Source organism: Phacochoerus africanus, chromosome 2, assembly GCF_016906955.1.
Source record: "Phacochoerus africanus isolate WHEZ1 chromosome 2, ROS_Pafr_v1, whole genome shotgun sequence".
NCBI classification, from domain to species: domain Eukaryota; kingdom Metazoa; phylum Chordata; class Mammalia; order Artiodactyla; family Suidae; genus Phacochoerus; species Phacochoerus africanus.
Window position 1 is genome coordinate 197,456,129 of NC_062545.1, and position 27,502 is coordinate 197,483,630.

General features: G+C 35.2%; 1 protein-coding gene across 2 annotated transcripts in view; it reads left to right on the forward strand.

Annotated features, from left to right (window-relative positions):
* Nucleotides 1-27,502, forward strand: part of KCNH5 (potassium voltage-gated channel subfamily H member 5) — a 285,985-nt gene that overhangs the window by 205,228 nt on the left and 53,255 nt on the right. The window contains exons 9-10 of one of the 2 annotated variants that reach the window (XM_047769508.1): nt 7,007-7,259; nt 24,023-24,219. In XM_047769508.1, the coding sequence (XP_047625464.1) occupies nt 7,007-7,259; nt 24,023-24,219 (450 nt within the window). Of the gene's footprint in view, nt 1-7,006; nt 7,324-24,022; nt 24,220-27,502 lie in introns of those variants that run through there. The other variant, XM_047769509.1, reaches the window with a different exon arrangement.

The following is a 27,502-nucleotide window of genomic DNA, read 5'->3' on the forward strand; positions in this document are numbered from 1 at the left end:
CACATGTGGCAAAGTATTCTCACTTAGTAAGTACATGCACATATAAAAAATGCAGACACGAGATTAAGGATAGCGAACAATGGAAACTCTAAATTTCATCACAGTCCTAATTTGGAAAGTTAATGGCCCAAACAGCAGTTTTACAAAGTTAAAGAATTGGTAACAATTACTATTTGTTTCTTTTCACTGCTCATTTTACTAGAAAACCAAGACCACAAAAATTTGGTAGCATTGGTTTTCTGTATTTTTTAAAGCAAAACCCTTAAGTTCACTTTTGCATATGAAGACTAGACACGGGAAGTTTATCTCTCACTGGTTATAGCATTCTTATGTTGCTAAATATGACCTTTTACTTTTAAATAAAGTAAGTTAATTTGCTTTGGTTTTATGCCATTATCTTGTTCTTGAGTTAATTTTCTAGAGGTTTTGATAGCCGCAGAAATTGGCAGACTAACATCCAGACAGCTACTCTCCCTTGGTTCGCATAGCTGCTTGGCTGTACTTTAAAAAAATATAATAAGGTAAACTTTCTTTTCTTCCCATAAAATTAAAGAGGATTGAATTCCTGTAGAGAACTCTACTTCCTTTGTTGGTAGTCTTGAGCTCCTCATTCCCAGGAAGGATTATAAAAATGTTTTAAGTGCAAATGTCACTTGCCTGACTTTTTCCACAATTTTTCACTAACTTAATACCAATTAACTTGGCTTCGTGAGCAGAGATTAATTAGAAGTGCATAACTTCATTGCATCAAAGGAAACAGGAATTTTGAAGAATATGAATGATGACTTCAATGCCTATCAAAATGTCATCAATGCTCAATGCATTTATTCCATTGTCCTAAGAAATAAAACTGGAAGGTCATCTTCATTTAACAGTTGTTATTAAAAATAGCTGACATTAAATAAGGGCCATCATTTTAAAAAGTCTATAAATAACAAATGCTAGAGAGAGTGTGGGGAAAAGGGAACCCTCCTATGCTGTTGGTAGGAATGTAAATTGGTGCAGCCACTATGGAAAGCTAAAATATATGGAAATTCCTTAAAAAAGTAAAAATAGAGTTACCATATGTTCCAGGAATCCCACTAATGGGCATATATCTGGACAAAACTATAATTCAAAAAGGTATGTGCACCCTAATGTTCATAGCAGCACTATTCACAATAGCCAAGACATGGACGCAACATAAATGTCCATTGACAGATGAATGAATAAAGAATATGTGGTGCATATATACAATGGAATACTACTCAGCCATAAAAGGGAGTGAGATAATGCCACTTTAGCAACATTGATGGACCTAGGGATTATCATACTAAGCAAAGCAAGTCAGAAAGAGGAAGACTAATACCTTATGATATCATTTATATATGGCATCTAAAATATGACAGATATGAACTTATCTATGAAACAAGCAGATTCACAGACATAGAGAAAATACTTATATTACCAAAGGGGAAAGAAGGGGGGAGGGATAAATTAGGAATTCGGGATAGTAGATATAAACTACTAAATATAAAAAGATAACAAGGTATAGCACAGGGAACTATATTCAATATCCTGTAATAAACCACAATGGAAAAGAATATGAAAAAACTGTGTATACATGTATAACTTTATCACTTTGCTATACATCAGAAACTAACATAGCCATTTAAATCAGCTAAATTTCAATAAAAAGTTAAAAAAAAACTGACACTCTATTATTCCTGATAGAGGATTTTATAATCAGTAAAATAATTTATTTTAGTTCAGTAGAGGTCTCAAGAGGGAGCCTTATTTAGTTCACTATCTTCAGACACTTAAGATGGAATTATCTCCATGTTAACATTAGAAATTTGTTGTAGATTGATTTGAAGTGGTCAGTCTGTGATCACAGAACTAGACAGTGGTGATAGGGACTTCATTCACTAAGACTAATGCTCTCCAACCTGTGTCTTATTACACTCTACAGGTCTCTTTTTTTAGGTGAAGTTTACATTCATTTCTCTTTCAAATGCAAATGGGAGATTTTAGAGATTATTAAAATCATGTAAGATACTTTCATATACCATCAGTCAAAATGTAGTTTTGAACAACTTTTCTAGAAGCAATTTGGCAAGAGCCTTAAAAATGTTTTTATACTTTACTCACCAATTTTACTTCTAAAAACTCTGTCCTTTGAAAATCTAGTATTTGTTATGACTTGATTTATGAAAAGGGAAAGTTTTTTGACATCAAATTATAGTGCAATGGTTGAATTGTGTTGTAATAGGGAATATTATGCAATGATTCAAATTATATTTTCAACTCAGTATTTTGTGGCATAAAAATGATTATACTGTGATATTAGGTGATTATAGCATGAATAAAACTTTAGAGATTCAGGTTTTATGCAAGTGGCTATAAATTTATAAATATCTATATTCTTCCTTATGATTTTTTGATTTCCCATATTTTGTATAATGAGTGTTAAAGTATATTCAAAGAATGAATAAGAGAAAGGATAAACCTTCTTTTGACTCTATTCAACTATTTCCTTTAGAGAATCTTAATTCCTTGGCTTCTAATTAAAGTTTTTAGGCTCACTCTTCTTCCAAGCTTCTTCTAAGTGCCAGTACCCTAACTGATGGAAGTGATGGGTGAAAGGAACCACCTGAACAACATTAGCACATATCCTTTCTATGCTAATATCTAGTTCAGGTCTTTTCAATATATGCACTAAAACTTATATTTGAAATAAGAATGACTTCCCTTTGGCAAATAGTAGTGGGATAAATACTTAATTTGTCAGTGAATCTTCATGTCTTTACCAGCACATTCAAATATGCAATACATTTATTGGAGCTAAAATTAGTGTTTAGAAATGGAAACAAAATTGCAAAGAAACCTAGGCTGTTCAGTGGTGGTGGTGGGGACATTAGTGATTTCATAATAAATAAATTCCAGTTTAATTCATTGGACTCTGACTGATAGTCAGAAACCAGCATTTATATTTGTAGTACACTAAAAAAACAGAAAGCATCAGAAAGTGCCAGATGTTATTATTTTATTCCTGATTGAGCTTCACTAAGGAGCGTGGCTTAAGACCCGGAACTCTAGAGTTCTGGGTTTTGCTAGCAATTTATTGAGAATCCTTGAGCAAATCATATAAGCATTATGCTGTACATTTGCCTTTTCTGTTAAATGGGACATTGGACTAGGAACAGCAATTTCTCAAACTGTTCCTGACTTGAAGCTCCAGGGCGACTGGCACCATGAGAGTTTTTGCTCATGGATCTGGAGGCCCCACAATGTAGCTAGCATGTAACTAGCATTTATCAGAGCTCAGTAGCTAAGGATTTAACAATGACTGACTGTCCCCTGTGAAGTGCTGCTTGGGAATCTGCATTCCCATCAGTTACACCCAGTATGATTCTGCTTGTATCTGCTTTAATTATTGGGTATGTGGTAAAATTTCATTACAAAAGTACATGATCATTTCATTGCTGTCATTAAAAATTTGAAGTCTCTAAGATAAAATCCTTTCAACTCTGTCATAATTTAATGTTATTATTATGTGCTATTATTTAATAAAAATACAGATAATAACACCTCTTCCTCTTTTTCCCTTCTAAATATTACCAAATTCTATGTGATGTGTAGAAATTGTGTTTAGGACAGAATGAGATACTCTGTATTTTGATGGATAAATCAGAGGTGACAAGGTAGAGAAGGGATTGATGGGTTATGCCAGTCAATAGGGACCGTATATGTAAAGCCAGACAGCTGTGAGTGAGCATGGCGACTTTAGGAGGTGAGAAATATCATGTGACTGGAATGCAGGGTTGAAGGAAGGTAGTGAGGGGGTGTGGCTGGAGGAGGCTCCCATCATAAAAAGCTGTGTGTGCTTGCTTAGGATTTAAGCTTTATCTAGTGGGGAAGCAAGTCATATATATATGCATATTACATATACATATGTGTGTATATATATATATAAAACATATAATTTATTTATTACTATTATTCTTGCTTTTTAGAGCTACCCTCACGCTATATGGAAGTTCCAAGGCTAGGGGTCAAATTGAAGCTACAGCTGCTTACACCACAGCTCGCAGCAATGCCAGATCCTTAACCCACTGAACAAGGCCAGGGATCGAACCCACATCCTCATGGATCCTAGTCAGGTTCATTAAACGCTGAACCACGAAGGGAATTCACAAACATTTATATTTTTAAGAAAATTAGATAACATCATTCTATTTGTGTTTTACTAAAAATTCTCTAGTCTCAGAGTTGAGGTTAGGTCTTTGGAGTCTGAGGGTTATATGTTAAGATACCTATTGATCTTGGATTTAATGGAACTGGTATCATAAACACTCAAAAAGTTTTCTTTTTCATACCATGGCATTCTTTCCTTTTTTCACAGTTGGTTTGCAGATCACTAAAAATTACCCCTTATATACAGCCATAGTTCTTCCAAAGAGAATATTTATTGTTGTAATTAAGAATCTACTTTATTACTGTCTTGACATGAAGAAGGTATAGATAATCAACTCTGGAGTTGAATAAAATAAGTAAATTTTAACTGAATATGTTCTACTGAAATATGATTTCATTCATTTATAACTGTGGGATACCAATGGGGAGCATACCCACAAGAGACTGGATATGACATTCAAGGTAGAGTATGTTGAAATTCGGACCAACAGACCAGGTATGAGAGTCATCTTATGATAATTTTATTTTATCACTTAAAACTAAATTTTTTTCTTGCCTAAGCCACTTGCTAGGGTTGAAATCCTTTCTTAATTCTCCCTGGAATCTTATCAAACAGCCAAGATACACAATCAGGCAGGAGTGGAAAATGGGAAAAAAAAAAAAAAAAGCAGCACACTGGATTTTACAGAGCTAAAAAAACCCAGTAAATTTTATAGAACTATTAATATTCAGTAGGAATAATAAAAACTAGCCTTTCTTTAGCCTTTGCTCTTTGCAAAACTAAATTCAACTAACTCAAGTCCTTTCATTTAATTTCTACAATGAGGCTGTTGAAATAAACACTATCATTCCATTTCACAGATGAGGTTTAGCTAGATTAAATAACTTGCCTTAGGTTACAGTGATAGATTTATACCCACTATGTCCTGTTGAGGCTGATCTTTTATATCATTATTTATGACTTTGAGGTACCATATGTTTCCATATCCTGGCCATGCCCCTGTCCTAGCACTTTTCTCACGGTATTATAATTGTCTCTTTAAATCTCTACAGGGATTTAATTCAGTGGCATGCCACATAAATGCCTATTGAATGACTAATATTGCCAGAAGTCACTAAAGGTTGATGTAATACAGAAAACTTATTATGGAAAATAACCAGTGTGGAAAGTGCCAGTTGCTTCTATAACCCTCTTCGGCATTACTTTCCCCAAAGATGACATTTTTCAGAAAGTTGGTGAGCTGATCCTTACTGCCTACAGGAATTCAAAGGAGTATGAAAAAAGAAAACAAAACAAAACAGGGAGTTCCCATTGTGGCTTGGTGGAAACAAATCTGACTAGTATCCATAAGGAGTCGGGTTCAATCTCTGATTTCACTCAGTGGGTTAAGAATCCGGGGTTGCCATGAGCTGTGGTTTAGGTAGCAGACGTGGCTCAGATCCAATTGCTGTGGTGTAGGCCAGAGGCCACAGCTCTGATTTGACCCCTAACCTGGGGACCTCCATAGCCATGGCTATGGCCCTAAAAAAAAGACAAAAAAAATCCCCAAAACTCATAGAAATGCTTAAGTGATGTGAAAGAGTATTACAGTACTAGGAAAGACTAAGGAAAGAGATAAAGAATCATTTAATTAATGGTCTTTACATTTATGATGGCTTGTCTTCTACACATGGAAGCAACCAACTTTTCATTAATAGTGAGCCTCAAATACAAAGAGTAGTCAGAGGATACTCCAAGCCTTAGGTAATTTTTTTTAAAGATTAAAATGCAATTAGTACAGGGAAGAGAAATATTTTAATTAAAACATTATTCAGTATAACTTAATGAAGAAAAACCAACTTAGACTTCAGCTTGAGGGATTGAAATTCTACCAAAGAATTTCATTTCTGATGATAAGGAAGTTTACCAAGGGAGTTGGGAGAGGATTTTGAGTGAGTTTGTACATGCATTCTTAAGGTGGACAGTCCTAACTTCCATAATATATCTTGCTTGATGATGCTCTGATTATAATGTGATAATATCTATTTTAATCAGGTCTTTAATTGCACTGTTGAAAGTTACAAGGAATAAAATCTCTCTACCCCTATCTCTATAAGCATGTTTCTGCCATTTGTTCCCTTTTCTAAAGGATGCTTAGAGCTTAAATTCTGCTGTTGCTTTTAGTAGTCTTTTGGAGTCAAATGCTGGAATGAGGAAGAGCTGCCATGCAACATGATGATGTGTTCACTAACACTGCCAGTTGCCCAAGCCCTGCAGAAGGCTGGTTACACCCTTTTCACTCCCTGAATGTGAATGCATTAGTAATATGAAAATATTTTAGGGTGAAGGAAACACCTTGCAGGTGGAATCGTTATCAGCCATGGCAAGTTGCATGTCAAGTTTAAGGGTGCTTTAGTTGATTTTCTTGTCTTTAACTGGTTAATGCATATCTACCTCCAATGTGTAGTAAAGTCCATTGTCCTGAGTTTTGATTTAGTTATGAAAAATCCCAAGACAGTAACGAGACCAAAAAGAATGATAATGACTTATTTTAGTTGCCTTTTTCCTAACATTATCCTGGCCAACTGAAGACTGTTCTTTCTGTGGTGAGATCCATACCCCTCTCAAAGCTTTACCATGTGGTGTGGTATTGTAATAATCCATATGCTTATCATCCTCTCTCACTGGATTATTAGATCTTTCAGGGTAGAGCTGTGTCTTGTTACGTCTTTCCTCAACACAGTGTGTTGCCGACTATGTCATAGTCAATAAGACTTTTTGTTTTTTTTTTTTTTTTGACAGAGTGCCTCTCTCTTTTATTCTCATTTATTCATCTCTCACTTTCCTCAGGTCCTCTCCATCTGTCCCAAGGACATGAGAGCTGATATCTGTGTTCATTTAAACCGGAAAGTTTTTAATGAACATCCTGCTTTTCGACTGGCCAGCGACGGGTGTCTGCGTGCCCTGGCGGTGGAGTTCCAAACCATTCACTGTGCTCCAGGGGACCTCATTTACCACGCGGGAGAAAGTGTGGATGCCCTCTGCTTTGTTGTGTCAGGATCCTTGGAAGTCATCCAGGATGATGAGGTGGTGGCTATTTTAGGTACTGTGAACCTTCCTAATGTTGTAGTGAACATGTAGCAATTTTAGAGATTTTACTCCTCAGGTTTCTTAAGAGAAATTTCCTTTGCTTGGTGACTTTGGAAATCAGGTCACTAATGAGATGATGAATCTTAGTGAAAACTAGTAATGCTGTTTCAGCAAAGAACATTAGTATTGGTCACAGCTTAATGGGCTACATGAGGGTTTGATTAAACTTTCTTTGGCAACAGTTGGGCAGTACTGTTTAGAGGTGATTATAGCCTAGGATGGCTGCACCTCCACGTTGCTGGTAAGCGTTAAAATGGCTTGTGAAATGATTGTCGAGTTGGTAACCTAGAGTGTTAGTCTCAGAGGGACAATAGAACCTGTGTAGTTCAAAATCTCCCTTTAGAGAGGTGTAAATTGAGGCCCAGAAAAGTTTAGTGACTGGCCCAGCTAATTACTAAATGTGTTAGGGCTTCAGTATACATCAACTCACTCTACGTCTTTCTGCCTCCTTGCAGTGGACCTAAGTAGTGAGCTGGAAGTGATGAGGAAGCAAATGAATTTGACCCATTATATTGGAATTATCACAATGCAAGTAAATTTAGGTTTTTAAATCTGGTTCAATCTGTCTATAATTTATGAACCAGGAAAATTATTCAGCTAATGATACATTTGTTCTAAGACTCAGAGACCTGGTAGATAGTTGTACTAACAAAAGAAAGCATTGATGGTACATGTGGGTGACAAAATTTTTAAAAATTACATGTTTGGGGACAGAGTAATTTACTATACATTTCATTTTGGTAAAAAATTGCTAACTGATAATTTAGATCATTTTCTGCTCAAATTTTCTGCAGCATGAAGTCCACATGGATAAAAAAGGAAGAAAAAATGAGGTCAGAGGAGAAATATTCCTTGTGTTTTTTCAAGTAAAATAAGTAGAATTGCAGGATGTCAACTCCCTTTTGATCACATTTTTCATGGCTTGTGTCTCATGAAAAATGAGCTCAATTTTTAAACTATTGGATTTTTTAGCTACTGAGGTCAACCTACCATAGCTTGAATGCCACTTATTCTTATGAGATTGACTGATATATTTTAGAAACTGCAAAAGCAAACTCCAGCTCCAAAATAAGGGACTGATTTCAAAAACGCACAATGACTTGAAAAAATACAGAATTGAGGACTGAGAAATAATGACTCTTCATAGGGAAACAGGATCAATAGATTTTATAAGGGTTATAGAAAATGATTCAGGGTGGCAAATAACTGAATACTATTGTCTGTAAATCTTTCCTTAACTGTTTAGTAATAATATTACATTTATGCATAAATTTCTTTTAGAAACTTTTTATTTTTCATTTTTTTTTTTGGTAAGAAAAATTCATACAACACTTAGAGCCAGCATTCTGGGCATGTTTAACATTGCTTGGCGCTTGTTCTGCTTTGCTTCCTGGAGTATAAAGGAGTTCTGTAATCCTTTATACAAAGTGCACATTTTGCCAGAACACTCCTTTGTGATAAAATGGAATATATATGTACACTACCACCATTCCTGTTTACTTAAAGAGAGGATAAAACTGAGGCCCCAAACAGGTGTATTTTCTTTTCCTGTGTGTTCATGTCAATGGTGGGTGGGAGAATAGATATCAGATATATTACAGTAAAGAGAGCAGCTTTGTGATAAATGACCTCAGCTGTGCCCTCATTGTCATTTGCTTTGCCCCATTTTCTTCATTACAGCTTCACCTTGTAGCTTTTTTAAAAAAGAAGATGGATGGGGAAAACCCTAAGTGCAGTGCCTCTGGGCTGGGTCTGCTAAGCTGGAATAATTTGCTCAGTGAGACAGACAAAATGCATTTTCTTTTCATTTTAAAATAAAATGGTAGCTGGTTTTGCCCAGTGACACAGTAAAAATGAACACATGGCCCCCTGGGTATTGGGCCAATCTTATTGTATATCTGTCACATTTTATTTCTTTGAATCTGTACGTTTTGCTTATCCTTCTCAAAAATTCAGAGATGCAATTCAGTGATGTTTCATCTCTTGATTAGAGTCAATTCTCTGGCAATCTTTCTTTCCTTATTTTGTGAGCCTCTAATAAAGATTAGTTCAGCCAAAAGGATGTCAGAAGACTTTTGTTTTTTTTTTTTTAAAGTTTTGAGCCAAAGTGATCTTTCAAGGCAGATGTAAGTGGGCAAGGTGAGGAGGCATGACGACGCTGGAGAGGCTGCACATGGGCCCAAAGCGTTGCCTAGGTGCCCTGGTGCTGGGCAAGACACTGCCCTCCTGGGGTCTGTGGTTTGGGTGATCAATGATGAAGTAGTCATGGAGACAGGCTTTGTTGTGCCCTCTGCCAATCCAGCTTTATAGGAAGGCATTCTGAGGAGGCTGAGGACTAGGAGTGTGGCCTCATGGTTACTTTCTGCAGGGAAGGGGATGTGATGTCACAGATGAAAGAGGACTGTATCACATGCCCAAAGAGCTTGTCTACCATGTCTGCATAAACCCTTGTGTTCCTACAGTTTACAGGTTCCACCATTGGGGCAGCTGAAGCCCAGTGCCTGCTGCCAACTGTGCTTTGCCTGCAGGGCATGGAATCTGCCAGAAGGGCCTTCCTTCACTGAAACCAGCTTCTTGACTTGTCAATCCTTACACGAGCTCCCTCCTGTGACTTCTCAGTGTAGTTTCCACTGGGGATGCATGTTTTCAGGCTTTTCTAAACTAAAACTACTTTCTTTCACACTTAAAAATGTATTTAGTTTTATATTTAACACTCGAGATGCTTTAACAATATTTTAGGAAAGGGAGAGGGGCAAAGGTTAACCTGTCAGCCATCCCTTCTGACATTTGGCTGGCTGTGCATTCCTTTGTCTACTTCCCTTATTTTTCTTCTTACCACTCATTTTTTGGTAGACCAGTTTTGAAATACAGACTTAATGAAAAGTTGCATTAGCATGTGATTAGCATGTGAAGTTTGACACAGATCTTTAGGTTTTCTACCTTATTAAGTTGATTAAGTCTTCAACATTTTTTACTTATTTTTTGTCTCTTGAACTCTCCTTGAACTGAGAGTGGCATGTTAAAGGATCTTATTATTGTGTTTAATCTATACCTCCATGTATCTTCTGTAGTTTATACTTTATAGTGCTTGCTGCGTTGTCTGGTGCACAAGTATTCATAACTGTTATATTTTCATTTTGAATTGTGGCTTTTAGCTTTGAGATGTGCCCTTTTTTCATCATGTCTGATGATGTTTTGCCTTGTAAGGGTCAGATAGAAACCTCCCCTCCTCCATCTTAGTATACCTCAGAAAAATGAGAATTTGTCCAAGTTGGTCTGACAGGAGAAATAAGTAGGACTTGCTCTCTCTTACACTGATTTATTTGCCAGTTGAAATGTTGAGAAGTGAGGTTACTTTAAAATTCATTAAAATCTCTGAATCTAAAAACCAGCAGTTCATTCTTTTGGATCCTTGCCTCTAAGCGGTCTCTTGGTAGGTATATAATTCTTTAGTGTGTCAGAAGTGTTAAGGTGTTTAATGAATAAGTTCTGAAGCATAACTAATTAATGAAAAGATAAAAAATGTAGTCAATAAATACCTTCTTTTTTTAACACTGAAGGATGGCTTCAAGATGTTTTTCTAAATAGAACATATGAGGATAATTGCAGTTCATGTCTTTTTCTGATTTGAAGTTCTTTCACTTCTTACACCTCCATCTTTTTTTTCTTTTGACCTTCCCACTTTTTATGAAATACAAAGAATTCAAAATTAAGTTTCATGTTGCATACATAATATTTTATATCCTTTACTATCTCCCTGCTTTTTGGTTTTAAACTTATAATTACTTAATGTGAACAGATTTATTGATATGCCAAAAATAGCCAGGCTACTTCTAAGTGTCTTGACAAAGCGTATTGTACCTTTTAGAGACCAAAAAAAAATGGCATTTCCCCACTAACAATAGACCACACTCCTAAGATATTTCTTTTGCTGAATTCACACTTTGTTTTTCCTCTTTTGAGTTCACTGATTATTAGAACCGTATGGTTGGATTATTACTCCAAAACAATCTCTGTCTAAGTCTTTCAGTTGTAACTTTATTTACTTTATTTTTTGCCACACCCATGGCATATGGAAATTCCCAGGCCAGGGACTGAATCTAAGCTACAGCTGTGACCTATACCATAGCTGTGGCAATACCGAATCCTTAGTGCCACAGTGGGAAGTCCTTTTTAATTGTGGCTTTAAATTCCCAAGAGAACTATGCTTGTTTATGTAGAGTTTAGATGGAGAAGTTAGATGTAGTTATGGAGTTAGAGGGAGGGGACATAAATGAGGAAGGGAAAGATAGAAATAAATGAACTTAATTATATATAAAAGATAATTTCTAATACCTGAATTCATTTTAATTAAGATCAATTATTTAGAATCAGTTCATTTCTTATAAACATTTGTGCACTATCAAAGAAAACATAAATGATTCTTCTCAAAATCCAAAATATGCTTATTTTTATTCCCCAAAGGAAAAAAAATCTGAGATGTGAATGAATAATATTCTGCTATTTTGAGTATTTGTGACCTCTGTGTTGTGGTTAAGATTTCTTCCCATGTACTTGTTATTAGAAGTCAAGTGCTTCACACTTTAAATTCTTAAAAGGGCTTTTCCTGAGCCCCAGAAAATTATTTTCTTTTGCATTCACATTTTGTGTTTTGAGATGCTGTGCTGTGAAACAGGTAGATTTGCTCTACATATTATGATGATGGACTTAGTTAATTTAGACCTTTTTATAAAGGGGAAACCAGCTATTTGCTTAAAAATAATTGCATGCTTGTCTCATTTTAAACTTTCTAAGTAGTAATTATAACATCATTTATCTATGGTTTAAATTATATACTTTAGTATTCCTCAGCCTGAAGATTTTTGGATAAAATATAATCTTTACAATCTGGAAGTTTCAAAACCTCTCCCTACCATCCTCCAAAACCAAGTCTTGTTCATTCCATCCCCTGGTGTCTCTTTATACTATCTTCAGTGTCCCTTCTCATGACCACTGCTCTTAAAATTTTGGTCCTGAGTTGTGTTGGCTGTCATCTGAAAGGCCATTCTGCTCAAAATCTGTCATCAACTTCAACCTCGAATTCTATGTTTTGTTGCCACCACAATAATTTTTCTAAAATATAAATTATCTTTTCAGTCTCCTTGTTAGGATTGGCTTTTTAGCACCTCAGGGATAAAATGTAACTCCTTGCATGGCCTGTGATGCCATGTAGGTCTTTGTCTTTGTCCATATTTCTAGCCTGATTTGTGTTGTTTCCTGTCCCTGCTCTATTCTCTCCACATTCAATTGCAAGAAGTTTTCTGAGCATCATCTTGTCCTCTCTCACTTGGAAGCTATGGCATATACTGCTTCTTTGTTTAGCATCTTGTCTCCTCCTCTTGCTTCTTTATCTTCTTTTACTCTTTCTCTTATTGCCCTAGTCTGGATCACGTTTCTCTATTTTGGGTTTCCACTGCATGCAATACAGGGTTCTTAGTCCTTCCTACTTTTATTTTTTTCTTGTTTATACTCCTACTGCATTGTGAATACTTGAAATGTCTTTCTCATTTTTGTCTCTCTGTCACCTGTGATAGGACCTCTTAATCAGGTTCTCTGTAAAGGTTCAATGAGCCAAGTTAGCTAGTACTTTATTTTGCCATTAAGCTGTTTTTATAATTGTTCTAGTTCTGGGTACCCATGAAAAATATATTCTGTTGCTGTTTTCTTTATGTTTTATTTTGAGATACTGACTATTCTCTTTCTCTTTTGTCTGTATGATTTTAGTAGAATTAATTTCCCTAAGGCTCTAGCCTTAGCATAGAACTAGTATGGACTGAGAAAATATTTTCCTATTGTTAATGGGGCACTTGGAACAAGGAGAATAAGAGGGGATAAGTGTTAAATATCTCAGGCCACTCAAAACTCTTGTTTTCCATCAGGAACCCATAGTAGAAAGGAAGAATATAACTTGTACCCTGGGCATTGACTATAGTAGGAATATTGTAGAAGGAGATCTAGCTTTAATTCCTGGATGTGACATTACTTTTGCCATCAATTGAAATGGATAGTTCTACAAATTAGATTTAATCGTATTAGAAAATGAACATTTAAGAGTTAAAAAGGGCTTAGAGAAAGAAAAAATCATATTTGTAGTTAGTAATTGAGCACCTCTCCTTAAGTAAAATTTAAAGTCCATAGATATGTTTTGACTTTAAGATTTCCTATGAAAACTTTTGAAAAGTACACCTCAGACCCCTTTGAAAATCTGATTTAAATACCAATAGTTTGCATCTAGCTGTCCGTGAGTCTGTTTCTGTTTTGTAGAATGAATAAGCAATGAGGTCCTGCTATACAGTGCAGGGAGCTATATCCAATCATTTGGGTTAGATCATGATGGATGATAGTATGAGAAAAAGAATATATAATATGAATATATAAGATATTATATATTATATTAATTATATTAAGATTATGATAAGAATATATAACTATTATATGTATGACTGGGTCATTATGCTCTATAGCACATGCTATATGGCAGAAATTGACATAACACTATAAATTAACTATAACAAAAATAAAATTTAAAAACAAATTAATACGAAAGGTTATTAAATACTAATTATTTTTAAACTTTATTATATCAAACCTTCTAATTAACTTTGTGAAGAAATACTTATTATGCTAATCTTAGAGATGGAAAACCAAAGCTCTTCAGTATCAGGCAATTTACTGGTTGCAGCTAGTAAGTAAGTGGTAGATACAGGATTTGATCCCACACTTGTCTGACTTAATGTCGATTCTCTTAACCATCCCATTGCAAATGTAATGCTTTCTTTAAGAGGAATTTAAAAATAGAATTTTGAGGAGAGTTCCCTGGTAGCCTAGTGGTTGGGACTTGGTGCTTTCACCTCAACAGCCTGGGTTCCACCCTGGTCTGAGAATTAAGGTCCCATATCAAACCACTGCATGCTGCACCCAATAAAATAAAATAAAATAATAAAATAGAATTTTGAAATTATACAACCAGTTGGTTTAATCTTGAGAGAAAATAGAGTGCCTATATTCTTTTTAATGTTTCCTTTTATTAAAAAATATTTTTCTAACAAAACTGTAAGTACCATATCAGAGTATGTTACTGAAAACCAAACATTACCCAAATATAAGGTGGTTAGTCAGCTACTAAATATGTCCAAATATGGTCCTCCTCCAAGTGACTAGTAAACTACCAAGCAGGTTTGGTGAGAACTGGCTCAGAGTGTAAATCTCAATGAGGATCTCAAGATCTGCTTTAGGGTCTTTCATCTGGTCTTGGAAGAGTTCAGAGTCCATCTAATTAGAAGGATTAATGTGGAAATGAAGTGTTTAAGATTGCTGCAGGATTGAAAGAATGATGAAATATCTTAGCAGTTTCTTCCAGGAAGAGGTGGGCCTATTTCTCCAGATGTGTCTGGTTCTTTTCTTAGGCTGAACCCTCCTTTCTTCCCTTAAGTGCCATCAGTCTTTGGACAGAATAGGGCTGCTTGTTAAGCTTCACTCATTGCTCATTTGTTTCCCTGAGGTCATGGCATCCACATACAGAAAGCTTCATCTTCATTTTCCTATATTTCCTTTTCTTTCTTTCTTTCTTTCTTTCTTTCTTTCTTTCTTTCTTTCTTTCTTTCTTTCTTTCTTCCTTCCTTCCTTCCTTTTCTTTTCTTTTCTTTTCTTTTCTTTTCTTTTCTTTTCTTTTCTTTTCTTTTCTTTTCTTTTCTTTTCTTTTCTTTTCTTTTTCTTTTTCTTTTTCTTTTTCTTTTTTAATCTTATAGGGCCACACCCCTGGCATGTGGAAGTTCTCTGGCTAGGAGTTGAATCGGAGCTGGAGCTGCAGCTGCCGGTCTACACCACAGCCATAGCAATGTGGGATCCAAGCCACATCTGTGACTTACACCACATCCCATGGCGATGCCAGATCCTTAACCCACTGAGCAGGGCCAGGGGTCAAACCCTGAACCTACATCCTCATGGATACTAGTCGGGTTCATTACTGCTGAGCCATAATGGGAATTCCCATTTTCCTAGCTTTCTTATACCTACCTACATATCACTGTCTTGCCTCCACTCTCCTTGTCTACCCCATCTTCCCCTAATCAAGCCTAATCAATCTTTTCTCAAAAAGCATCTAGTATGCCTTTGTCTTCAAGGAATTGAAAAATTAACTAATTACAAGTTTAAGAAGTGGGTTTTGTTTTGTCACTATGAAGAACAAAACCGGTCAGTTGTAAGTATTGATTTACTTGTCTGGTGATGCCATGGAGAATTCAGTCTTCCTTTTGGTATGAGAGGGGGAGATGTTATTGGTGAGTAGGTGAACATCAAAATTATCTGAACTTTTTAATTTGCAAACTAATAAAAACAGATTCAGGGAGTTCCTGCTGTGGCACAGTGGGCTAAAAATCTGGTTGGTGTTACCTCAGCTGTGGTGTAAGTTACAGCTGTGGCTTGAATTTGATCCCTGGCCTTGGAACTTCCATATGCCATGAGTGTGGCAAAACATAAAATAAATATATAAAGTTACAATTAAAAGAGTTAGAGGTTTTAGATTAATAATTCCAACCATATAGTTCTATGAAATTCATATAGGAATGGCCATATACATGCTTGATACTTTTCCATTATTTACCAAATTTTAAGGTAACTAATTGGTTTCTTATCTTCTGAGGGTACCTAGATAGTTTCTTTTAAAAGTCATTATATGCCAACAAATTTAAATAAATGCTAAATTTCAGCGCATTGCAGTTTTTACCATTATTGAAGTGCAAGTTGTCCTATTTTTGTCAAGTCAGAGTCTCTTCAAGTTGGCCTCTGTGTCCTTTTGACACAATAATTGTCTTTGATAACTTCCTTGCTGTGTAGTATGACCAGATCCTCATCTTGTATAATTCTGCCCCACACTTGGAGTCAGCCATTAGCCATTTCTCCAAGAAGTTCTAATTTGTTTTTGTGAAAAATATTTTAAGATAATAATCTTGGTCCTAACTCTACTGCTACTGGGTTGGTCATTGTTTCTTGGTCCATTTAATAAACAAAATGAGAAGAAAAATATTTTTATGTGTGTATGTTTGTACCTCTCTGTGTGTATACAAATAAACATTTTCATGAGTTTATACAGATATGTTTAACTAAAATTCAGTGCAATAGAGCTTTATTTATCCACTTCCACATTTCGTCTTTAACTACTTTCTTCCATATTGAGAATGCTGGGGATGGTAGAATTAAAATGTTGCATTGTTGTTCAATTGACTTATGCCGCATTACAAGTACTACAACCTCAGAATAATAATACTAATACCATCACCACCAATATGATTACTGAAAAGACATGAAAAGATTTTTGCCTATGCTTGTCCCATTCTCTCCCACCAATCATTATTTTTAGGAGTTGTATTGTCTCTATATTTTCAGAACATATAGCCATCGCATCATATACCTTCTCCCTTTTCACCTTCCTTTAGTCTTCATTCTATAGGTAACTTTGTAGTTAGTGCACCATTAGTCTTTAAGTCAGTGTCTCTCTAGAATTTTGCTCGTCTGAAGGATATTCACCAATAATAGGAAAAATCCATGGGAACAGTACTACCTGAGTTATTTTGGTGATATAGCTTGTGTCCTTTATTCTTAAAAATCAGTTTTACTGGAGATGAAATTCTTGATTCACATTTCTTTCCTGGATTATCTTCAATATGTTGCTCCCTCTACTTCACTCAAATCAATAGGCAAATCATGGAGCTTTTGTTTTCTACCATCATAACTTTTGTATCTTTCTATGCTTTTAAATCTTGTTGTCAGGGTCATAACTCCTAAATGAGGTTACTGTGAGGCAAGGCGAAGTCATGTATTTGTAATCTGTGAAATATAGTACAGGTATCTCGCAACAACGTAAATGGTTTTCCAACAGTTCTTCCTTTGCTGCTCTTCACTCTGTAATTAAGTCTGCTATGAAAGCACTGGATAGGCCATGATTTTCTTTACTTGAAGCATTTGTAGTGGTTTCCTTTTTGAAATAGGATTAAGCAGACTGCTGCATGGCATTCACCCCCCCACCCTGGTGCTGTATTTTCCATCTCTGTGTCCCATCTATGTCTCCAGCATTGAGCTAACAGTGTTCAACATCCACTGGGCAGCTCATGCTATCCTTTCACAAAAATACTGCTTTTCTCCTATGATCAAACTCAAACACTACCTTACTTGTGAGGTAAATTCCCTTAAATTCTAAACACGTTTTTTTCTTGTGTGCTTAGCTTACACTGATCCCATTGTAGTTATTTTATTTTTTCCTATTTTATCATCTTTTGGGGATGTCTCTCATTATAAAATTAAAATTTTTGAGAGCAGGATTCCTATTTTCTACATATCTCTATTCCGCCACAGCACAAAGCCCATGTTTCAGCTTACCCACAGTGTTCACATTAGGATGCTGGATGTACTTATTGAATAGGGTGAATAGGGCAGCCATCACTTCTCTCATTTCACTGATGTGGAAGTTATAAGACAGTAATAATATGACCATTGAAATAGGCTTCTATGCTAAATGCTTTCTTAGGAAAAGAAAACAGAAGAATTTCAAGATGTAACTGCTTTTTAATTTCATCTTTTTCTTAGATTTCATTTTTAGAGTATGCTACTACCTTTCTTGATTTGGGTACATGTTTGAATTTCTGTATATAACCAGTTTGTTCTTAGCACTACTATAGTGCCAAATTCAGGGTCATTAGCCTGCTTATCACCATATCTTTTATCTCCTCAAAGGTAGCTACCCTTTTTCCCTAATTTATCCATGAGGATATTCATTTTTGTAATGTTTACTTAATGAGAGCTATTTAGCTCATTCTTTGTGTAAATAAGAATTCATAAGCAAAATCAGTGACTTTTTTTTGGTAGATAAGAATTATTTGCTTCTCTAAAAGTGTCAAATTTGTATCCATTATATTTTTTAGCAGAATGACTTTGGACATCAATCCCTGAAAATTGGCAGGCACCAATTCTAAATGTTTTAAAGATTCTATTCTAATGCAGCTCTATAATCTGTAAATTTTAATGCTCATTATCTTGTTCTTCCTGTTCTTTGCATTTAAAAGGTTACCTCATGGCAACTGCTGCTTGTAAATAGTCAATTTAAAATCCCATAATTAAAAAAACTCATAGTATTGTTCATTTTTAAATGGGAAGTTTTGTGTATATGTCTTTATAAAAAAGTTTATGAGCCAACTACAACAATCAGTTACAGCGAAGGGCTGACTAATCAAAGTAAACACATGGATTATGTCCATTCTATAGAAGAGTCATTAAATAGAGCTGTCTCTGCCCTTCCACATATACTCGCAGGAAATTACCTAAGTAAACTTCAAATGCTGTATTTTTAGGTATTCATTGGCTGTATTAGAGTTATATTCACTGATGAATAACTGAGGTAATTTTTATGAATTCATTTTATCTATGTTATTAGCTTACCAAATGATGTGTTTCACATAAAGAACAAAACAAAACTCTGTAAAATCAGCCTCTCAGAGGACCATAATCCCCAAGCTTATCATGGTCTGTATTTCTCCTTTAATTATTTTGTAACTCTGTCTCTGTCTTTAAATTTTCCAGTGTTCTACTCTATGAATCTTTAACATTTAATTCAGTTTTACAACCCCATTTCCTGTGGTTTAGAAGTGAAATACTTTGTGAGACTTTATGCAAAGAACTGAGAAAATATAAATAGACCAAACAACAACTTTCATGTTGAGGGTGAGCTTTTCTACTATTTTTAAGGCTTTGCAGGGAGGTTAGTTTTCTCAAGCTCTAAAATGTTTGTGGCTAAAACTACCTGCATCCAATGGGAACTGACCTAAAAACTAGCTTCAAATATTCTGTAGTCATGAAGATGTACAGGATTTTCCTGTCCTGGAAGGGTGCAGAATCTTTGTGATGAAAACAAGGGTGTTTCTGTATTGGATATTCCGTGAATAATTCCATGTCTTCTGGAGCTGTGATGTCTGTGGATTACAGTGTAAATGTGTATAATATTTCCTGAAGAAGAATATTAGTCAGATTCACTGTGGCTGGTAAATTAACTGATTTACAGGAGGACCAACTTCCCCGAAGTGCCATAAGTGACCATTAGGTGATATAGAAACTGGGTAAAGTGAAAACACTTTGAAATGGTTGATTAGATTAATATCTAATGGCTATACTGTGTCTCCTAATGGAAATATATATTATAAAATAACTAATATTGCTTATATATAATGTAAATTCTGATCTTGAGAGCAGAATTATTCAGCAATTTTTTCTAGGCTTCTCAACATTTTTTAGGGAGAAAAGCAGGGGCTGGTTTAGACAGTTAACTTATCTGTTACTTTCCAGCCTCATAATCTCATAATGGGATTTGGAGTTGTTGAGGCTCTGGATTTTAAAGTCCTTTTTTTTTATTATTATTTTTTAAAATACTCAATGAATTTTATTACGTTTATAGTTATACAATGATTAAATTCCTTTTTTTTTTCTCTTTTTGACGCAGACCAAATATTATCTTGAACTGTAATTTGATGAGTTTTAGTTGATTAGGATTATAAATGTAGAAAAATCTTAAACATTAGTCTTTTTCCATCTCATTGCCTTTAGAGTCATTCAGGTAGCTTGACAACTTGATTTAGGCCATACCATTAGTGGTAGAGCCTCAGATATGGTATTTGTTTATCTGTTTCTTTGTCTCCTTTTCTCATTCATGTATTTTTTAAAATAAATGTTTGTTGAGCCCTTGAATAGTTATAGGCATTGGGGTTAGTGGGAGTAGATAAAAGAGAAAATTCTCTGCCTTTATGAGTTTATATTTTAATTAAATGCTACTCTTTCCACATCATAGGCTTTTTATTTCTCATGACACTAAAAAAGATAAATACTTTTTTTTTTTGGACAACCATGGGATGTGGAAGTTCCTGGCCTGGGACTGAATCCATTCCATAGCAGCGACCTGAGCCGCTGCAGTGACAACACTGTATCTTTAACCAGCTGTACCACAAGAGAACTCCAAAATACAAATAAGACAGAATAAACAATATTACTCAGAAATCCTTTCATGATGAATATGGTATGTAGTGCTAGATATATATCCATGAGTTGTTGGAGAGAGGAAGTAAAGAGGATGAGACATCCTCTCTTCCTTGAGCCCTGCTGCAGTAATAACAGGCAGTCCAGCTACTCAGGAGAGTGGATTAGGTTAGACTGGAGGATTATGCCTGGATGTTTATATTTTCTCAAATCAGAGCTGGGGTGAAATTGTTTTGAGCAAAGCAAAAAGTCTGAAACTGCTCTAAAAAATTCTAAATATTAAAAGTTAAAAAATTTTTTGATAGAAATATGACAAAATTTTTCATTTTATCAGATAAAATAAAAAATAACAGAAAGTTGAATGCCTTCACAATTTAAAATGGTCTATATTGGCAAGGGGAAATTAATGTATATATTGAGTATCTTTTAGCTATTGATGAAGCATTTATCAATCAATGAATATTTATTTAGTATATCATAGATTTGTATACATATTATATTAATTCAATTTTATTAAAAAGTATGAAGAAAGACATCTGTGAAAATAATTGGCTATTTTAAAATAAAAGTTAGATTCATTAGACAAAAATGTGGAAAACAAAATGTAGAAAGAAAGAAAACAATAAGCACATCAATTAAAAACAATTGCTGTAATAGTTTCTTTTCGTTTTGTATTCCTTTTGATTTTTAAGAAAATTTATTAACAATTGACAAATTAATAATAATTTATAACATATAGAATAACACAGAATAATAAAATACAATATATTTTGGTTCTATCTAGATTATTTTTCTTTTAGAACATAAGAAATAGTAGACTTTTAATTGAAAATTCTGTCTTGTAGTTTCAGTTTCATTTTCATGTACTTTATTATAGCTATAACTATGTTATTTTTTATTTTTATTTTTTCATTTAACACTATAAGATTTGCATTTTTGCATGTTATTTCTTTTCTTTTTTTTGTCTTTTTAGGGTCACATCCACCGCATGTGGAGGTTCCTAGGCTAGGGGTTCAGTTGGAGCTGTAGCTGCCAGCCTACTCCACAGCCACAGCAACGTGGGATCCAAGCCGTGTCTGCAACCTACACCACAGCTCACAGCAACGCCAGATCCTTAATGCACTGCAGGGGGCCAGGGATCGAACCTGCATCCTCATGGATGCTATTTGGGTTCGTTAACAGCTGAGCCACAATGGGAACTCCACAGCATGTTATTTCGAAAATTAGTTTTAATTCTGTATGAATTGATACTTGATATATGGATAGATACATATTTATTTCTGAAAATCTGAAATTATGACTAATAGCATGACAGTGAATATTATGTGTGTTTGTTCCTAAACCTTTTGATTGATTCGCAGAAGTGAAATTACTGAGTCAAAGACATTGATTATTATTGTGGTATGAAAATCAAATAGTTGAAAAGTCATGCACACTTATAAATAGGTCAGAGATTTTATTGTAAATGATAACTTGAGAAAAGGTTACAGAAATGAATGTAATCCTTTTTCTATCTCTTCAAGAAAAATCCCAGTGTAGGAAAGAGTAAGAATGACCATAGAGGAAAAGGAACAAGAAGATCAAAACAGCCTTTTAAAAGCCCTGTAATTTCCATAGCACCAGTGACTATGGTAATATAATGGTTGTTTATCTCTTCTGTTTAAAAAATAATACACAAAATTATAAGGCAAAATGAAACCCATCTGTTATCCCATAATGAGAGAAAACCTATTTGATGCACTCGTTTTTTGTGTGAGATCATACTATATGTATGATTTGATATCCTGCTTTTATTATTTTACATAATGTGAATGTTTCCCTACCACTTATTAAAATTTTATAATATTTAGTGGCTGTATAATGTTGCATACTTTATTCATTTATGTATTTAATCATTCATATTTACCTTGTTTCTACCTTTTTTGGCTGTTATAAATATCACTTCAGTGAACATTTTTATAAGTAAATTTGGTATTTCTGATAATGCAATTAAAATAAATACCTATAGTTGGAATTACTTACCATTTATGGACTGATGAAATTCATCAGTGTAAGAGAAGGTAGAGTTTATCTTTTAAATTTCTATAGCTGAGGTCTCTAGGTTACCAAACACCTTATTTGGCTTTCAGGTCTCTAATTATTCTTTCTTGGACAAATATATGGCTATCAGGCAGGTTGTTCATCAGGATCACTAACTCAAAGGAATTTGGGGAGAGTCTAGAAACAAATGATATTACCCAAGATTTATTAAGTAGCCATTTGGGTTACTTTATGCTGATCATTTGATCACAGGATAGTTTTAGCCACGTCCTCAGTAATATACATGTTTTCTCTTTCCATCGCAGAGTACCTCCTGGTTCTCTAAGGATTTCTAGACTGCTGTGTGCAGTGAGCAGGAATCCATAATCTCACTCACTCACCCTAAACCTCTCTCTCTCTCTCTGTCTCACTGTCTCTTTCTCTTACTCCTTATAGTACATTCCTAAAGGTTATATGCTCTTTTCTCTCTGGTAGTTGAAGTGTTATAAGGTATATTTCTTCTTTCTTTCTTCCTGTCTGTTCTGACTTTAGTCTTCCTGGTGAGAGCAGATATTTGCTCATTTCTCTGGATAAAGTACAAAAAGAATAAGTCTTTGGTAATGTGGCTATAGGATTTTTTTTTCTTCCACCTGGACATACTCCCATTTTTTTCATTTTAAAGCTTTTCCTTTCCCACAGAAGAACAGAGTGCAGCTGAGAATCCTTCAGTCAGGGGAGTTAATGGAACTGTCTTTGTAGAAAGCCATTCAGTACTTAATCTCTGAAGCTTCCTCATTTCTCTTTGTTTGGACAATGAAGTACTGAGGGTGGTGAACTGTTGATTTCGGGTCACCAGTGGATGTTGCTCTGAAGTGAATAGTTGATTTCTGTGTTCTGAAATTATAGAATTTTAAAAAGACACCTGTATTTGACTAGAGTATAAAACTCTTTATGGAACTGTTTATGGCATAGCAAATCTAAGTCTTCATATTTTACCCAGCTTCCCTCCATGGGCTCTGTGATTGCGGACTGGAACTCTGGCACTGGGCCCTGAAACCCTGCATAAACTTAAGCTTGGTTGAGAGGGTAGGGCATCTTTGGGGATTAAGTCCTGCTGAGTTTTGGTTTCCCTGGAGCATGAGACTTGGTTGCTGAATAATATATATTTTATGTATCTCAAATCAGTTTCGGCTTTATAAAGGCTGTTAACGGCAGATCCTTGTAGATTGTGTTGTACTGTCATTTCTACTAGAAGGAGCAGAAGAGGGGATGAAACTAAGAAGTCACCTTTGCTCCTTCTAGCCAGAACGGGAAAAGTTAAGGTGGCAGAAGATAATGAAACTCTTAAAATGAGGTTGTTGGCTTCTCTGTTAGATTTTGTTTACTCATGGCACTCCAGATTTCCAACAAAAAGTGAATTTAAGGTAACATTACTTTACGTATTGTATGAAAGTGTTGTACATTGCTATAAATATATATATATAGATGAGGTTATACACTCAGACTTTAAATTATGTTAGGCAATCAATATCACATATGAAACAATAAAAAATAGTGACTTGGATAAAAACTAGTGTAGATACTTGAATATGTACATACATGTATGTGTGTATATATTTATACATATCTTATACTATTTTCCAGGAAAAGGGGATGTGTTTGGAGACATCTTCTGGAAGGAAACCACCCTTGCTCATGCGTGTGCCAACGTCCGAGCACTGACATACTGTGACCTCCACATCATAAAGCGAGAAGCCTTGCTTAAAGTCCTGGACTTTTATACAGCTTTTGCAAACTCGTTCTCGAGGAATCTCACTCTTACTTGCAATCTAAGGAAACGGGTATGTTGCCTGGATCCACTTCCCTTTATTAATACCTAGAGGGTTAATACCTTATACCCTATTGGTTAAGGAGTGGTAAACTGATTTCATTCTGTAGTAGTACATTCCCATCAATGTAAAGTGACATCATTTTCTTTTCATTTATTTATATTTTGTTTACTTTTTAAAGAGGGGAAAAAATCCTGAGTACATGGGTAAAGACATGAATCATTATCATTTAAATGCAAAACAGACTTGAGGAGAAACAAATTGTACTCTAATATAATTAGTTAATTCTTGAAGTTTTTAATATTGCTGTAAAATTAATGTCAGTGTCTCTTACTTTATCAGGTGGAACTTTTAAAGCTGGTAAGGGTAATCAAACTGGTTGTCTACTTTATATTCCTGATTCTCTTTAAACCTTCCTTCTCCTTTAATAATCAATTCATAAAGCTCATTCTCCATTAATTCTGTCAAAGCACACTACCTCAAAAAATAATTAACCATGCTGATGTATCCTACAAATAGAAACAGGAATCCTTTACTTTGCACTACTGCTGCAAATTTAATCTTCATTGCTGTTTTCTTCTTCATTGATGAGTGTGGCATAATTTAATTTGCATAAAGAATTCTCCTAGCTCTGATTTATAGGTCATTGGACATTGGCAAAGGCTCTTTCATTGCCAAGAATGTAATAGATGTTTGGATAACTGCACTTAAGGAATTTCATCTAAGATGATTGCCTGTCTCTGGTGAAGTATTTTGAAATAACAAGCCTTCCCTTCTGTAACTCCTTAAACAGAATCTTCCTAGTAGTTAACATGGAGAAAAAAAAATCAATCCAGGAGACAAATTAGCATCTATACGGGAGTAAGATAGAAATGAGCATAAGCAAATCAATGTCATTCTCTACCCAGGGTTCTAAGAGATGATAAGACTTCAGGAGTCATATTTGTACCAGTGACACAACACTTGATTTATATTTGAATAGCTGTTTCAGTTTATATTTTATTAACAAATACTTACTGAGCATCTACAACCTGTAAGACAAAATGCAAAGAGCTATAGAGAGCATAAATACACAGTCCCTATGCTCAAGGAGGTGACAGCCAAGTGCAAATATTATGTGAAATGCAAATATGTGAAATATATTTGTACAAGTAATTGAGAGTTAAGGTAATGATAAATGTGCCACATAGGAACTAAACAGGGCAGTAGCTAATTCATTAGGGAGCTTGGAGTCCCATTTAATAATGCACAGAAATATGACTCCTTTGGTCTGTGCTCTACTTTCTCCAGTGACAAATTCTTCTTCTACATGGCAGTCTGTGGATACCTTAAACCCATATTTTATTGTCTTCCCAATATATATTTTCCCACGTACTGCAAGTTTACCAAAATCTGTATCTGTTCTTACAGTCCTCAGGTCAGTTATTATTTGTCACTGTCCTCTTCAAAGCTTGTTTGTTTTTACACTATCTCATCTGATGTTTATAATATGCTTGTGAAAAGAAAAGGGCAGCTATTTTCCCTTCAAAATGTTGGAGGACACTCAGGCCTATAGAGATTAATATTAAATAACCAAGTGATACATTTGCAATGCAAGGTCTCAAAGATGGATAACTAAAACAATTCACTGGTAGAAAATAAATTTTGGTTCTTCAATATTGATTCATCACAAAGCTCCATAATCTCTTTTTCTCTTTCACACACCTGAGAAGATGTACATCACACGCATATGTGCGCGCGCGCACACACACACACACGCACATTGGTTGTGAGAGCTGAGTGCATACACCAGTGTGCCTGTCTCTGATAGGTTAGAGAGAGAGAAAATGTGTGCTGTTTTTTGATGGAACCCAGGAATGTTGTGCCTGTCTCTGTAGGTGCTGGTGTTGAAGTAATATCAAATAGATTCTTCCCTTTATAACCCATTCCTTGTTATAACATGTGTCAGGTTTGTTTGTTTTGTCTTTTGAGGGCTGTGCCTGCAGCATATGGAAATTCCCAAGCTAGGGGTCGAATCGGAGCTGTAGCCACTGGCCTACACCACAGCCATTGCCACAGCAACATGAGATCCAAGCCTCGTCTGTGCTACACCACAGCTCATAGAAACGCTGGATCCTTATCCCTCTGAATGAGGCCAGGGACTGAACCTGCATTCTCATGGATGCTAGTCAGATTTGTTTCCACTGAGCCACATGGGGAACTCCATGTTTGTTTGTTTAAAAATATTTCCTGCACTTCTACAATTGATGGATAGTCATGTTAATTTGAATATACGTTCAGGTGTGTTGCTAATAAATGTCACTTTATTTTTGGAATGAAAGTATTCTCATAAAGAAGAGAAACTGAGAAAAATATCCTCCAATGTTTCATGAGAATAACTGCCATTCAGAGAGCCTCTTTTAGAGACATACACTTCAACATATTTTATATATAATAATTAATCTTATTAAGTATCAGCAACCTCCAAACAAGACAGTGTAATCGCCACTTCATTGATAAGGAGGTCGAGGATCTGAGAGTGAGACAGCTAGTTGCCAAGTAAAATATGGGTCAGAGCCTAGATTTGAATCCAACTCTGTCTGATTCTAAAACCCATATTCTTTAGACTATGTTTCTTTGGTTTGTGCAAATAGCTGGCATTTTTCTTTTCCTGCAATGCTGGTCCACAAACACATTCTCAATAAAGTATTGCATTTCTCATTCATTTGGTTACTTTAGCTGCATTCCCCCATTGAGTTATTAGTAAAATCTATTTTGTTCTTATCGGTACTACTTTAAACATTCTTGCAGTGAACATTGGTTGAGAACTGTAAAATGAAGATTATGTCCTTGGAATAACGCCTCCTAGCTATTAACGCCTCCTAGCTATCATAACCATTAATCAAGGGCATGTTCCTACTGAGTGGTGGGGGCATTCGGAACCCAGATTTTTCTCTGTCATAGATTTCAGCTCTGGCATGTGAGCACATATGGTGGCTCACTGGGAAGTTTTGTATAGTGTGTAATTCTCAGTGTCTTCAGTAGGAGGAATGCGATAAGGCTTTAGGTGCTTGCCTCCATCTCCATCAGGGAGAAATAAGATGTTTGTTATGCAAATAGAGCTCCTACTAACCATCCTGAGGTCCCTCTCCATAAAATTTCTAGAACTATAAGTGGTAATTTCATCCAAAAACTACCGCAGGCGTTGGCAAACTTTTTCTGGCAAGAACCAGGTAGTAGATATTTTATTATTTTATTTTTATTTTTTGGACACATCCATGGCGTGCAAAAGTACCCAGGCCAGGAATCGAACCCG